Source organism: Talpa occidentalis, unplaced genomic scaffold (genome assembly GCF_014898055.3).
Source record: "Talpa occidentalis isolate TD23 unplaced genomic scaffold, MPIMG_talOcc4v2.1 talOcc4.7, whole genome shotgun sequence".
Taxonomy (NCBI): Eukaryota; Metazoa; Chordata; class Mammalia; order Eulipotyphla; family Talpidae; genus Talpa; species Talpa occidentalis.
This window is the reverse complement of record NW_023605083.1, coordinates 90196615-90212960: the sequence shown is the minus strand read 5'-3', so window position 1 is coordinate 90212960 and position 16346 is coordinate 90196615. Positions and strand designations below refer to the sequence as shown.

The 16346-nt window shown below is 41.0% G+C and overlaps 2 protein-coding genes across 3 annotated transcripts in view; one reads left to right on the top strand and one right to left on the bottom strand.

Annotated features, from left to right (window-relative positions):
• RABEP1 (rabaptin, RAB GTPase binding effector protein 1) overlaps positions 1-5239 on the top strand; it is an 89474-nt gene extending 84235 nt beyond the window's left edge. The window contains exons 16-17 of one of the 2 annotated variants that reach the window (XM_037493437.2): positions 115-231; positions 1078-5239. In XM_037493437.2, the coding sequence (XP_037349334.1) occupies positions 115-231; positions 1078-1179 (219 nt within the window). In that variant the 3' untranslated portion in view covers positions 1180-5239. The remainder of the gene's footprint in view (positions 1-114; positions 232-1077) is intronic. The other variant, XM_037493436.2, reaches the window with a different exon arrangement.
• NUP88 (nucleoporin 88) overlaps positions 4016-16346 on the bottom strand; it is a 33834-nt gene continuing 21503 nt past the window's right edge. Inside the window, exons 9-17 of the mRNA XM_037493438.2 lie at positions 11461-11551; positions 8302-8403; positions 6196-6354; positions 5797-5922; positions 5625-5690; positions 5416-5496; positions 5000-5126; positions 4601-4719; positions 4016-4180 (exon numbers count right to left, since the gene is read on the bottom strand). Of these exons, the coding sequence (XP_037349335.1) occupies positions 4117-4180; positions 4601-4719; positions 5000-5126; positions 5416-5496; positions 5625-5690; positions 5797-5922; positions 6196-6354; positions 8302-8403; positions 11461-11551 (935 nt within the window). The 3' untranslated portion in view covers positions 4016-4116. The remainder of the gene's footprint in view (positions 4181-4600; positions 4720-4999; positions 5127-5415; positions 5497-5624; positions 5691-5796; positions 5923-6195; positions 6355-8301; positions 8404-11460; positions 11552-16346) is intronic.

Here is a 16346-nt window from a genome sequence, read left to right as displayed (position 1 = left end):
ATGGGCATCCACCGTCCTCTCGAGGGTAGGAGACCACAGGTTCCTAAATTTCCGAAGTGCTTCTGACCCGAGGCTCTTTGGCATTAACCCTCATTCAAAACTTGTACTTTCTAGGTTTCCGTTGAACAACTCATGTTTGAAGAGAAGAACAAAGCTCAGAGGTTGCAGACAGAACTAGATGTCAGTGAGCAAGTCCAGAGAGATTTTGTAAAACTTTCTCAGACCCTTCAGGTGAGGCATTCGGGGTACCCCAGGACTGTGCACCAAGGCACTTTTGGGGATCTTGGTACCCAGGAGAGGCTTGCCAATCCCTGACTCAACCACTGACAATAAGAGCTAGAGGTTTAGAGACGAAGGCTGCCCAACCCTGGCCCCAAACAGCTGCTTGGTCATTTGAAACAGAAATATATTTCAGGCTTGTCCCACTTTCCTTTCCCTTCGGCACCTCGCTGGTTTTGCCACCTTAACCCTCAGCTGTAAACTCCTCAGCATATCATGTAAGACCCCTCCCTAGCAGGCTTAGCCATGTGTTTTATTTGTTCCTCTCTCTGCCTCACGTCATACCCGTATGTGTGAGAGCTGCTTGTGGTTGCTCAGCCACGGCGCGGTGTCCCTCTGGTAGGCAGCTTGCTTTCATTGCCCTTTTACCCTTTCAAGGCCCAGGTTAGGATTGTCTTTGCCATAATACCCTCTGTAGGTCCCCAAAGTGGGCTGCAGTGTCAGCCCCACCCCTGCTGTCTCCTGCTCATGGTGCTTTGGCATCCGATGGGCATCTACAGGGACATTTACTGTACTGTGACAAAATTCTCTCACACCTTGTTTCTCCATCTGAACTGTGGGTTCTCGGGGCTCAGTCTCTCATTTATGTCCATGGTCCCAGCATCTTGTGCTAGGTCTGTGAGAGCGGCTTTGGGAAATTTTTGATTATTTTTGCTGTTTTCTTTCTTTGAAGTGACTATTCTCTGAATTAATTGCTCCATTTCTGCTCTGTTTCTGCTCCATTTCTGAAGTTCAAAGTAAACTTCAGGAAACCTAAGTGGAGGCATCTGCACTGAACTCAATGCATTGTTTCTCCAGGTGCAGTTAGAGCGGATCCGGCAAGCAGACTCTTTGGAGAGAATCCGGGCAATTCTGAATGACACCAAACTGACAGACATTAACCAGCTCCCTGAAACATGACACCCTGATAGCAGGACTCTAGCCTGCACTTTGGATTTTTAACTCATCTTTAGAGCAACATTAATTATTATTTAACTCTTAACTGAAGAAGCAGAAGTCACAAAAAAAGGGAAGACTGGAGAAATGCTTATTTCTAGTGGAAGAATGTGCAGCACAGGAACAGCGACCAGCCAGAGTAACTTGCATCAAAAAAACCTTTCCAGTGGGAACACTAACGAGACTCCAGTCTCAGCCCAGCAGGTGTGGTGGAGAAAGTGCTGTTTCCTTGCCTGCTTTATCCAACATTTCCCTACCCTAATGCAACATCCTCATAAGTGTTTGGTATTTTCTGTTCTTAGGTATTGGAAGAGAGCCTTTTCTGTTGATTAGAGTTCATCAGTAACAGTATTCAGCTAGCAGACAGAGGTGTAGTATGCTGTATGACTATTTTATATTAAAATATGAAGTTTGAGAGCAGGCCATTGGCTAATGACTGTATTTCCTAGCTCACTGCTTTCCGTTTTTTACCACTTTATCTTGAGATGGAGGACCTTAAATGCTACTGAAACTTTCCTGAGACCCAAACAAAAGCAATTCAAGAACTGAATTAATTGTGAGAATCTGAAAACATGGCTGGGGCTTCTGTTGAGATCAAAGGAAAAGCACAAGAAGCAGTTTGGAAGCACTTTTTCTGCTACCTGGATGATTTTGTGCGCCCACAGGTACCAGAGTCAAACTTAACTGGCACCATCTACTCTTTCAAAAACCGTCTTAGTTATTGGATCAGTGGAAAGAAAAAAAATTACAGAACAAGCTGTGTCTGACAACATCTAGTATAAATTTATAAATCTTATTTTCAACTCAAATCTGTGGGCCCGAATACTACTAGTCTCAAACACCAACATGCTAACTAGGTTTGACAGATACCTGTTTTGTATTTTTCTTTTATAATTTAGACCTGGGGTGTGATGCTTACTGAGGTTGTGGAAAACCCAGTTGGTATAGTCATCGTTTTGGAAATCGCTTTGTAATTTCTGTGAAGTTAGATTCCTTTCCAATGTGCAAAAGGCTTCAATGAGCAGGTTATTTTTGCCGTAGCCTTATGAAATGTTGCGGAAAGCACAAAGACCAGATTCAGGTTCACGCTTTACCTGCCGCAGTTCTATCAGGCAGTGGAGGGCAATACTGTAGTTCGTACAGGTGGTTCAAAATAAAATTATTAGTATCAAATACCTTTGATACTGGTGTTGCATAACAGCAGGATACTGGAAGGACTTTATGGGAATTAAGTGGATTAAGTAAGATCGGCTCATGGAAAGCCACCATCAACTTAGAATTTAAAGTGAATTGTGTTTGTTATAAATGAAGTGGTAATGGACTAGCCTTAAAGATCTTTATTTCTCTGTCTTCCACAGAACAAGCGATAAGGACTACATACCTCATCCCCTGGGTTACTGTTGTAGTCTTGCATTCATAATTATGAACTTAAAAGTAAAACTAATAATGGAAATAATGCTATAGGCTTGCCATGCATGAAACATTTTAATTGGTTTAAAGTCCCTTTGTATAAAGTGCTACTTGGTTTAGATAGAGGAAATGTATAGCCTCATTGAGTTACAGGGAATTTCATTCCAAAATGCAGTCAATTTAAATTATATACGCATAAGACTAGTCCCTTAGATTATCCACCAAGCTGACCTGTTTCAGATTATTAAAATTGGCACTTTAAAACAGGATGGGTAATTCACAATCTTCCTGCACTAACTGAACATAGCTCCAGGGACTTGCTGAGATCAGGCATCTTGCAGATGTTTTTCTTCCTAAGATGGTATGGGGCCAGTAAAATCATGATTAAGGAATGTTTTTGGTCTCTGTTGTGGCAGATGCGATCTGTTGGAACCCACTCTGCTGAGAAAAATAGCCTAGAAAAACCCAAACTAAGATTCTGGGGTTTGTATTTCTGGTATGAAACAAACTGTTGGGACATTCTAGTAGAAAAAACTCCTGGAACTGGGTTTTCTGTAGAAGTGGGCAGCTGATTTTGGAGGTAGGATTTTAGCGCTTCTAGACAAAAGGACAGTTGGGTTTCATGAGTGTTCCTGTGCTTGTATTCAGTCTGTACACTTATTCTCACGCATGTCTAACCTGATTTACCTCCTACCTGTAACCTACCTTATTACCATGTGGCTTTTAATTGGCAGTCACTCAGCCATTTCTAGGCAGGTACATATTACCTTTCAGAACTCATATTGATAGGTATAAAAAGATTACTAAAGCTGAGGACAAGATTTATACTGCATACCAGCCATTTTCTTCTTTTTCCCTTTTGAGGTCCTGCACCTGCACCTCATACCCAGCAACAGGTATTGGTACATAGAGCACAGCCAAACCCAGCTCTGAAAGGTAATACTGCCTGTCAAGGAAGTGAGCTAGCAGTGGGCTTGCGATTGTGGATCTTGAGTTCGGCTCTGAGCGGACTGCAGGTGTTAACTGTTTGTACTGAAGGCGTGTCCTTAAGAAGAAAGTGTTCAAATTAAAAAAGCTGCTGCCTAGTATACTGTGTGGTCTTTTCCTGGGAATCCCGGGGTTATGTCCCTCTTCAGACTCATGTTTGTGGTGCTGCTACTTTAAAATGCAGCTCTTATTCTTGTGCAAATACAGAGAAAGCTCAATAGGAATGATCTGGTGGTGGCTGCAGCTGAATGTCTCGGGCTTTTTTTGTTTTCAATCCTAGGTCACTGCTGAGTACAAGCAGATTCAAACTTACATAGAAAGCACATTCCACTGTTTAAATATAAGCATTTATTCAATAATTATAAAACAAGTATAAAAATGAACAACCACACTAAGTTCTTCCCAAAATGCCTCTTTATAAATTAGATAATGCCACCTGTTTTACAGTATGAGTTTAAGCCTTCACTTGTGTTAACTTCAGTTGCGAGTTTGTTCCTGGTGTTGTCAGAAGTTCACATGGTTTCGGATATCATTGATTTGCTTCACCATTTCTCTTATGTGTTCACCCCTGTAAAATTGTAAAGTCATTTACCTTTGGGAATACCACAAATGAATAAGCTATTATAACTGCTTCTGAAGAATGTCCACTGGCAATGAATGATCTTAGAAGTGCTGTGCTAAACTACCAGCTTATGGTTTTGGGTGGATAGTAATGGTCTTGACTCTTCACTGCAGGTGGCAATCGGCGCAACTGCTGGAAATATGTTTGAACAGATCGTAACCACATCAAATTGTATTACAGGAAAGTTAATCAGTTTGATCCTCTCACATACTCATCTTAAGTCCACAGCTATCCTAAAGCTCCTGTCTCAGTAATACTAGACATGCAAATAAGTAATCTTATCTGGGCGGAAAAAGGTTGATTTTTTAATACTGCAGTGGAAATAAAGACACTGTCTCTGTGCGAGCTGACGGTAGTGTTACTTACTCCTCTTTCAGGATGGACTGAATGCACTTTCTCTGGTAGGCGCTGAGCGTTATGGTGGGTTTTTGAGGACTCAGAACCTTTTCCATCTTTCGTTGCTGATACTCTTTTTTCATAGTAACCTTAAGTATGAGACAACAGATATTTTTGGCTATGAATCGTATGTTGTATGTACAACTTTGTTTTGTAACTGAGGAAACATCAGTTGATAATCCTGTGTAGGTTTCAAGATAAGTTTCTCATGGCGCTCACCAATACCTAGTCCCCACCTACCAACAACCGATTGCTGTACATCTTGGTAATGTCAGTTTTAGTCTATTCTCTTTGCATTAAAAAAAATTATCTATAGAACAGACTCTTGAAAAAATGCTGGATTTAGCTCCTCTGTTCATCCCTTCTTACCTGTTTAATGGCATTGCCCAGGTGTCGGAGTTGATCAGGTATCAGCTGTAGTTCTTTCTTCATGTCTCTCTCACTATCAGAAAGCACTGGCAGCTGAGAGTGGAAACTGTGAAGTACTTTCTTCATCCTTTAGAAAAGGTAAGCCAACATCGTAGCTGGAGATAGGCTACCGAGGAGAAACCCAGTCCTAACTTAAGTTTACAGGGGAATTCACGCCCCTGTAAAGGAGGCCGCTACAGGGCGGCCGGGGAAGCACTACTGTCTTCCCTGACAGACCTCTGGGGAGGGCTGGGGGGTGATCCTGTCAGCAGGTGAGCACCCTTCTGAGGTGCTCAAAAACACTATTAGCACCCAAGGACTTAAGTGACTCTGCTAAGTAGCTGAACAGGGCAGAGAATGTTACACATCTCACTGACCTGTTCATGATATCTTCTTGTTTTTCCTTGGCTTCCTCACATTTTTCAGCTAAACGCTCAGCCATTTCCCGAAGACTTTTCCTAATGGTGTAAAAAACAAGCTCTTGGAGTCCACCTTGAGGTTGATGCCACATGATGTGACTCAGCATCTTGTGAAATACAGTTCTATTCTACTTACTATTTGTTTTCTCCCTATTTGTGGCACTTACCTCTCCTCTCGACAATAATTGAGATCTTCTTGTTGCTTATCTTTTTGGTCACATAATAACTTGACCCTTCAAGAGCAAAAAGAAGTGAAATTTAATCCAAAGCCAGGTCCAGGCCATTACAGCGTCAGCTACTAGTCAGGGCCTGATGGTGTATGAACAAAAACCATCTTACCTCCGCTGAATCTCCTCCTTTGCCAGGTCCTGTTTAAGAATGTACTGTTCTCTGAACACCTGGGTGGCTCTGCTGATGAGCTGAAGACATTCTTCAGGAGGAGGGGGTGTATCTTTTTCAGATGATCTTTTAAAAAAAAAGTTTATTTCTATAACTGAGTAAAATAACTAAAAATATTCAAGTTATAGCTGCTTTTCTCCTTTTTTATACTCTTCCTGTCTATCATTCTCAAATGCCTCTGCCCATGTCTATTTTCGCCCTCTTTTCATTAGCTGATTAAACATGCCCCATGTTTCTGACAACTGTAACATAGTAATAGTGAGGGCAGAGTTTGAACAGTAATGATAAAAACAGAAAAGACAACCAGCTCTTAAAACCTATATGCCCCAAAGCTCATACTTCAAAAATGCTGGATTTGCAGTAGTACGTTGCAAAATGCTTTTAATATGCTTTTCAAAGGAATCTGGTGTTTCAGCTAGAATCCGGAGGGGAGACTCTGCCACTTCGACATCTTCTCGGGTACAAAGCAGCGGGGGAGAGGCTGGATGGACTGTGCTTCTGCAAAATAAAGTTCACAGTGGAGTGATTTACAGTACACCTGAGAGGAAAGCATAGTCACATTTCCAGAGCTTTGAGAATAGAAGAAACTATAAGCATTACTTTTGTAAATGCATTTTCTGCTTTGAAGAGGTCATCTTAGGAGTGTATCCCCTTATTCAGCCAGTGCTGCTATTTGTCAAAGCATTTTGGACTCTTCACTTTCGATTTTTTTTTGAAGATGGAGGCAGCACAAACACAGACACTCATGGACTCTTGGCAAAAGACTTGAGAACCAGTTTAGAAGCCAGAGTTAGGAACAAATCACTCATTCTCTAGGTATAGTTTGGAGCCGATCAAAACCAACATTCAGCCAGACAACTACTGGACATATAGTTGGTCTATTTAACTTGATTTCTAAGAATCACATCTACTTAGATTACTATAAAAATTTACAGGCAGCAATCCCTCTGCCCACCTGTGAATATGCAGATGCTTATTTTCACCAACTCTCTCCCTCTGCAGGGCAGCAGCCTACCTGCCTGCCCGTGACCTGTACCTGCCGGGACTTCACTGACCTCCCTCAGCAGAGGACGCTCTCCTAAAGGCTGCCCGCCTGCAGCCATGCAGACCTCTCTTAGCAAACCTGTTCCTTTCAGGGCAGCTCTTCCTACCTGCTGGTGTCTATGCAAGTGTCTTACTCTTCTGTCCCTTTCCCTAATAATAATAAACCTGCTCTTTAAATATAAAAAAAAAATTATAAAGACAATTTCAGAAAAGCTTGGAAGACTGCAAACTTTGACAGCAAGGTAAGTGAGTGACTTTGGAAGCAGCAATTCAAATCTGGGAGTCTGTTAAATAATAATATAGACAGTTTGGACTTCGGGCAGATGGCAGAAACATAAGCTCTGCAGGTATCTCTATATCTTATATTTAGAAGTTCCCCCTCCTCCCCACCTTTTCAGATTCAGATTTTCATCCTCAAGTAACTTAGTGTGACTAGGCCCTATTTTACAAAGGTTAAGATAGGTTTTTAAAATACATGCTGAGGTTAACAGGCAAAAAGGCCATGTTTTTTCAGTGAATTTATTACTTCTGTTTAGTCTTACTAGAGTTTAGTATAAAAACTTTTAGTATAAAAGTGATAATTTTTCTTTAAATTGTAAAACTTATCAATATTCAAAGAGCACGGGAACTCCTCTAAGGGCAGTACATTGTATTTACTGTCAGTACTTTGAACTTAGGTTGAATGTTTTGAAGTGCTTGCTTTGAACTGACAGACTGGGAAGGTGGGTGTCTAGTGTTCAACACCTGATGGCTCATTAGAGGCTTGTATTCCTGCGTTTATGAACCTCTGCATGACCTTCCAGGACTGCTGAAAAAGCAAAATGGTTCAATATGAGTTCCTTAAGGGGAGTGAAGATTTGAGTGTAGCAACACACTTCCTCTCTCCCAGAGTTTACATTTTGTACATCACCCTCAAGCTGACAGGGAAGTGGAAATTAAGTATTGGTACAGACTTTGGAGTCAGAAAGGCCTACATGTGCAGCCAGCGATGTGCGTCGCCTGTAACTTCAGCCTTTACTTCACACTTCTAGTCCTGTTGCCTATAAAGCGGGGTAACAGCACTCTCCTTACAGGATTGCTCTGATTACATGAGGCACTGCAGGGAACTGACTTCTGAGCCTGGCACATAGTTAGAGCTTGCTGGTCATCACGTCTAAATCATAAAAATGAATTGCCACACTTCAAAGCAAAGCTCACATAGCTGAAGTAGATGCCAGAAATCAAAACTAAATAAAATCTATTAGAGATGGCAAGAGCAAGAGAAATAGACACCCTTCCAACTGCCAAATTAGAAGCCAAAGCATAAACCGTGTATTTTCAACTGGTTGCTTGACAGCATTTTTCCACTTGAGATTGCAGAATGGAATGAGAGCTGTGCTAGGAAAATAAAAAGGGACATACAATAAAGGTCTTATGAGGCATTCGTAGGTACTGGTGATGCAGATCATTGTGGGGCCCAGAATGTCCGGGACAATCCAGAATCCTTGAATGGGAGCTGGCTGCCTAGAAAGACAAGACACAGTTGAGTTGTAAAGTAGCAAACGCAATGGGAACAAGCACAAGGACATACGTGAGGTTAGTGGCCTTCTCACGAGTGAACTGTTAGCCTGAGCTAACAGTTGCTGTGTGGACATAGAATAATTTCGAAGGTGATGACTTGGAAACCTATAAAGCCGATCTGACTGAGCTGCCACTCCACAGTCTAGGGTTGGGGAGGAACCCACTGCCGCCTGTGTGCTCACGTAACCTTAACAGTTGCCACGGTGCACTGTAGTTTCTTTTAATTGAGGTAACAAGCACATAGTGAGTTTCAGGTGTTCATTTTTGAAAATCAACGTGTGTGTACACATGACACAAATCACTGTGAAAATGCCAGTTTATTCTTCACCATACCACGGTCCTTTTTTCCTGACTTACCTATTTTCTCTGCCCCTTCAATTCTGGTAACATTAATTGTTCTCATAGTCTAAGAGTTTATTTTTGGCACTAGGACAGGCATATGAAGACAGGGTTTATATGCGAGCGGGGAAGACATGCTTCTTTGCTCTACACATCACATACAGACTCAAATCATGGCGTCTATCTCCAACCATAATTCCATCTAGGTCCATCCATGTTGTTGCCAATGGTGGAATTTTTCCTTTTTTTATATTTCACTGTGTACATATACCACATCTCTATTCATTTGTCAAATGATGTGCAAATTAGTTCTTGTGTCTTTCTCCCCAGTTTACAGGTAAACCTGCTACCTTCATATGCCTATCCTGTTGCCAGCCCAGATTAACTGCTCAGAAACTGTTGACTGAATAGAATGTTAAAGTCAATTTCACATTAAAAATACAATGCAATGCAGGCCAGAGTCTTTTGTCACCGTGCACTTCCCTTTCAACCTTAGTTCCTATGTCTCTGAAGAAACCGAAAACTGTGGACCTCAGACAGGAACTTCCTGGCCAACAGGCTACTCCACCTGCCCCCGCGCACACCCTCCCCATGTGCCATAGTACATTTCTGCCCCTGGAATGAAGAGGCCACCTCTACCCACTCTGTAGTTTCACTCTCTCCTCATTGTCTATTTCCCTTCCGCTAATAAACAAGTTTGTTCACAACTTTTCCACTGGAGGTCCCGGTAAGGAGGATTTCAAGCTCCTTAACCTATTGTTTCTCCCTTCCTTTTAGACCCAACCAGAAGTCCTTCAGCAGCGTCTACAATACTATTTTTCCTCCCACATCTCTTGTTTACCCCCTTTTTGGGGGAAGAGTTGTGAGATGGAGTCTGGGAGTTTAAATTTTTTAATGTTATATCTTTAGTGTGACATCTACATATAGGAGAATACACATATACACTCCGTAGCCACAATCTGGATCAAGAATAAAACACTGCCGTGGCCTAAGACCTCCTATTCCACTCCCCGGAGAAGCAGTCACTTTTTATTACCTACTTTCCCTATTCACATTTCAACCTGATACAGTTTTCCATCCTCTCCCATCCCCCAAAGTATTTTCCTTATGATCCTTGATGAACCTCTGTGGTGCCAAATCTAGACTCTTAACTGCCATGCTGTGCTTATTTGATGCTGTTGCCCTCTGCCTCCTCTTTGAAACCTCTTCCTCCTTGGAATCCTTGACAGCATTTCCTCTCTAGTTTCCTTCCTGGCCTGGACTTCCCTTCCTCCACTAACTGCTTGTAAGAGTGTTGCTCAGGACTTTTCTTAATTCTCCTGTGCTCATTCTAGGTCTTTTCCTGAGCTACCTCCACCAATGCTAACAATATCAAACTCCAGACCTACAGGCCTAGTGAGGATCTTCACTTGGATGTTCTATAACAACAGAAAACTTGAGGGAAGGGACTGACATAGATCAAAAAGAGTTAGAGCAAAAGTAGTATTCAGAGTTACTCATAATTTACTAAGTCTAACCCTTAGCAGTCATGTCAGTATGCATGACGGAAACCAACCCGCCTACCGCTGGAGATTGATGACACTGAGGAGTCTGAGAGCATTGACAAGGACCTGGAGAACCTTAAGAGACAAAAGGAAGATATGGGCGTGGTAGGGACAGTGACGGGGAAGGAGCTTTTGGGCTCAACAGTGAGCCGAGGAGTAGGGAACAAGCAATTCATGAATGAACTGGTAATAAACCCCAAACCAGTAATCTAATAATCTTAATCATCATTCATCTCAACTCTGGAAGTTTTGAATTTTCGAGGTGGATTATCTTACATGCGAGAGCCCTGGAATGGAATAAAATGATGGCTCAGGTACAAACAAGATTTAAAGAATTGGATGGTTGCAGTCAAGCAGAATGTTTTACCTCCTTCAGAGAAACGCTTCTGCATGAGGTTACTGATGCTTAACTTTCACTCTAAGCTACAATCCAAACTCATTTGTTTCTGAAAAAACTGACTGTAAAACTTGTCTGATTTTTGTTGTTAAAAATATGTTTTTGAAAAATCAGAAAACCTGAATGCTACCATTAACTCCTCTTCTGTCTTTCCAAATCTACCTTTTCTCCTATGTCTCTATGCCTGAAGGGTGCCTCACATACCCAGGTTTCCCAGAGGCAAACCTGGCACTAGACACTCTGTCAGACACCGGGTGTACACACCTGAGGGGACAGTACACAGTATGAGACAAACAGACATGACGAGGGCAGAGGACCTCATCAAGCATACATATTCCAGTAGTGATGACAAACACTAATATTAATTGTAACATGTTATAAAAGAGAATAAAAAAAAAAATCCCAAGTTAGAATCACAGAACTCCTTCTGAAGCACTAACATTAAGATCAGAAAGAAGATTAAGAATTAGCAAGTTAAAATAGGGGATAAGACTGGAGAAATCTATTCCAGAGAGAGGACACAGAGTATGAAGTGGCTTTGAAGCAGGTGTGAGGTTTTGATGAACATCTGATGAACTGATACTCTTAGAGGTGAAGTATCATGAGTGCAACTTACTTTTCAGTGATTCAAATTCGAGTCGTGTTCATGTGAATGTAATGTATATACTGGTATCTGAATTACTGAAAACTGTTATCTGAGTATACAAGGGAGACCCTTACCTGCATGGCAATGGCTTTGTACAAAGGATGTGTTCTACAAAGCATTTTTGTTCTGTAGCAAGTTCCTGTAAACTATCTTTATCTTCTTCATCTACAAAGGAACACATAAAATTTAACTGATGCTTAGAAAAGTCACATTAAAATGCTGACAATGTTAAATACATTTCAGTTCTTATCTCAGACCACAGCTTCTGACATAGCAACCTCCTTCCCTCAGGGATCTAGATTTCTGTCCCCAGAAGGAAAACAGATTTTCTTTAGTCCAATTTCTAAATTAAGAAATGTTTCACTGAGACCAATTCCAGAAATTATTCACTTCCCATTTTCCTTCCGACGATCCCAGAAATCATTCCTCACCCACACCAAATTTTTGTAACAGCTTTTTTTTTTTAAAGATTTATTTATTTATACAAGCACTGGGTACAGTAAGAAGCGCGGGAGAGTGAGAGAATTCACCAGAGCGGGGAACAGAAGGCAGATTGATGAAGAAATACACTGCTGAGGGGAGCAGCGGGAGCGGCAGGAGAGGTCTGTCGCTCCATGTGGGACCCTTGCCTAGGGCGGGGGATTGAACCGGCACTGCAGAGGCTGCGGGCACCTTCGCAGCCCACTCTCAACCGCTGCGCCACCAGGGGAGGCCCTATAACAGCTTTTTGAAATGTAATTCACACTACATAAAACTCACCCGTGTGTGACTCAATGAGTTTTAGTATGTTAAGAGAACTGTACTTCATCACCACAAAAAGTTTAAAATACTTTCATTACCAAAAAGAAACCCCCATACCTGCTAACAATCACCTCCTAATTTCTTCCAATCACCCCAGACCTAGGCAACAAACACTAATCTACTTTGTAAATCACTTGATTTACAAAATGTCTATCCCGGACATTTTAGACAACTGGAATTATAAAACATGCAGTTGCTTGTGACTGGTTTTTTTCATTTAGTATACTACAACCAAGGTTCATCCATGTAACATGTATCACTACTCATTCCTTTCTACTGCTGAGTAATATTTAATTTATGGATATACATTTTATATAATCATCTGTTAACAGACACTTGGCTATTTGACTTCTATGAATAAGGCTATTAAAATTCATAAATTTTTGTGTGCACATGTTTTTATTGCACTTCTCAAGGTCTCAGGAGTAGAAAAGTTGGGTCACATGGTAGATCTATTGAATCACTTGAGGAACTGCCAGACTATTTTCCAAAGCAGTAGCATTATTTTACGTTTTTATAAGTAGTGAATGAGAATACTTGTTTCTCTATAGCCTTACCAACATTTTATTGTTCTGTCATTTTTGATTTTAGCCATTTTAGTGGATGTGATGTGGTATCTCATTTCTACAATGACTAATGATGTTGAACATGTTTTCATGTGCTTAATGGCTATTTGCATGTCAATGGAAAAAGTCTGATCAAATCCTTTGTTCATTTTTGAAATTAGCTATTTATCTTTAGAATTCTAAGAGTTCTTTATGTTTTAGATATAAGGTGATTAAAATATTTTCATTACCAAAAGAAACTCCCATATCTGGTAACAATCACTCCCTAATTTCTTCCATTCGCCCCAGACCTAGGCAATAAACACTAATCTACTTTCTTTCACTTGATTTACAAAATGTCTATTCTGGACATTTTATACAACTGGAATCATACAACATGCAGTTGTATATATTATTTGCAATCAGATATATTTGCAAATATTTACTCTAAGAAGAATTCTTACAGTGATTTCATCAGATCTGCACATCAATCTGGGGGGTATGTTTTCTGATCTATTTGCATGGAATGTTTTTCATTTATTCAGGCATCGTTTCCTTCAACAATGTTTTGTAGTTTTAAAATACATTGTGTACTTCTTTTGCTAAATTTGTTCCTAAGTATTTATTCATTATGATGCTATTACAAATGAAATTATTGGGGCTCCCTGGTGGCGCAGGGGTTAAATTCTCAAGGCTATCCAGCTATCGCCAGCCACTGTGGCATGAGTGATCCCCAGCGGGAGCCAACCCACATGGCAAAGCAGACCTCTCTTGTCTTGCCAGCTGCTCCACTCAGCAGTGTATTTCAGTCAATCCACCTGTTTTGCTTCCCTCTCTCTGGTGAATACTCTCAACACACCCTCCCCCCATCACACCTCTGGCCTACACCCCAGTTCTTGTAAATGTATAAAATGTCCACTCAGCAGTGTATTTCAGTCAATCCACCTGTTTTGCTTCCCTCTCTCTGGTGAATACTCTCAACACACCCTCCCCCCATCACACCTCTGGCCTACACCCCAGTTCTTGTAAGTGTAATAAAAAAAAAGAAATCTTTAAAAAAAAGAAATGAAATTATGTTGTTAATTACCTTCTGGACTCTTCATTGCTGTGCAACAGAAGTGATGTTTGTACACTGGTCTTATTGCCTGCAACCTTAGTGAACTCACTAGTTTTAGTTTTTTAGTGTGTTCCCTCTTATTTACTGTATCAGAGATCATATAATAAGAGAACAGGCATAATTTTACTTCTTTCCTTTCCAATCTAAATGTCTTTTATTTCTTTTTTTTTAAGATTTATTTATTTATACAAGAACTGGGGTACAGTCAGAGGCGCGGGAGGGTGAGAGAATTCACCAAAGACAGAGCGGGGAGCAGAACAGACAGACGGGCCAAAGACACCGATGAGGGGAGTAGCGGGTGTGGCAGGAGAGGGCTGCTGCACCATGTGGGATTCTCCCTGGCCGGCTGGGATCAAACCCATGCTGCAGAGGCTGTGGGCAGCTTCATAGCGCGGCGCTCAACAGGCTGCACCACCAGAGAGGCCCCTATTTCATTTTCTTAATTATTTCCCTAGTTTAGAACCTCCATTGATGTTGAACAGAAGTTGCAATAGCAGACATCTTGTTCCTGTTCTTAGGCGGAAAGTGTAGAAGGTAGAACTTGTAAGTGGACATTTAACTGAGGAGATTTCCAGGTAAAACATGGATGTGGCCTAGATTATTCTTGTTGATTATGGTAGAATGTAAGGGAAAGTAGAATTGAAGGAAGAACTTGTAAACAAAAGGCACAACGCCTTGACGATTTGGGAAATTCTCAGACTATCTAGATGGCAAAAAATGCAAAAATTGAGATTTATTGTCAAGAAAGCGTATCTTAGAGAAAAAGTCACTGGTGTGGATATCTAGTCTTTTTCTAATACTTTTGAAAGAAGGTCAGACTATTTAGTCATATAACACAGTTCTTTGAAGAGATTTAGTGTGACTAAGAGCCTGTAACCATCTCAGCAAAAGCCAAAACTGAGATGAGATTATCTAGGAAAGATCTATGGATGAACCTCTTGTCTACTAGAGTGAATCCTCATGATATGCACAAGAGACCCAACAGGTTCTCGAGAATTTTATACCTACGCCAACACTGCTGGCTTGTACTGAAAAGGTCATAGAAAGGATTAAAATAGGCTATTCTACCGCTAAAATTCTATAGGCAGGAAACCGGCTGATAGAACCACTCAACTATGGACAAATGTTACCTTTCCTGAAAAATGAAGGATTACACAGAGAGCAGAGCAGCAAGCCAAGAGGATTATCCTTAGAATTTGAAACCCAAAAGAATTGGGATTTTGAAATTGAGACCTGTGCTTTCTTTTTTCTTTCCATTTCCTTTTGAACTGGAATGTATATAACCAATACCTATACCTGTTCCACCACTATGTTCAGGGAGCAGGTAACTTGTTTTCTCGTTTCTAAGCCTACTGATACTTTTGCATTGGGTAGATTATACTCAAGATTCCTACCTGATTTGGATGATGTATATGATACTGGGGACTTTAGAACTCAAGAGAGTTAGATGAGGTTTTGAACCCTGTGTTGCCATAATCATGCTAGGGGTAATACATTTTGCACATATATCGTTGGGGGTCATGGGTGGACTACAATAGACAGAATAATGGACTTCCAGATAAGTTTGCATCTCAATCCCCAAAATCTGTGAATATCAGGGTACAAGGCCATGGAGAATATTGGTTGCAGATGGAATAAAGCTGTCCATCAGACATCTTTGAGATAGGGAGAGTATCCTGGATTAGCTGGGTAAACACAATGTCATCACAAGTTTCCTTAAAAGAGAGGGGAGCAGCAAAGAAGCTGGGTGATACAAAGGGAGGACTCTACTTGTCCCACCATTGCTGATTTTTAAGATGAAAGAAAAGTGCTGCAAGCAAAGGAAGGCAGTAGAAACTGGAAAAGGTGAGGACATGGATTCTCTCTTAAGAGTTTCTGGAAAGGAACTCTGTTCTGCCCAGTGGAATCATTCTAGAATTTCTAACCCAAAGAACTTTAAGACAGTAACTTTAAAAAAAAAATTATTTGCTTATTTATGCATACCAGAGCTGGGGTACAGGCCAGAGGTGCGAGGGGTGACATGATTCACGAGAGACAAAGTGGGAAGCAGAACAGGCAGATGTACTGAGATACACTGCTGAGGGAAGCAGCAGGTGAGGCAGGTGAGGTCTGCTGCGCCATGTGCTCCCTGCCCGGGGATCGAATTCATGTTGCAGTGGCTGGCAATAGCTTAACAGCACCAAGACTTTAACCCCTGCACCACCAGGGAGGCCCTAAGATAATAACTTTTTTAAGCCACTAAATTCCGGTGCTTTATTACAGCAGCATTAGAAAGCTAATACAGAAAGCACTCATCTTCCATCATTAAGTAGAGTGTCAGCTGCAGGTTTTTCAGAGACTCTAACAAGTAGAGGAAGTTCCATTTTATTGCTAGTTCATTGAGTGTATGGGATTTTCTTAAATGCTTTTTCAGTGTTTAGTGAGATGATCATGTAGTTTTATCCTTTATTCTACTGATAAGGTATAATACTTTAAGTGAATTCTCAATAAATCAAGC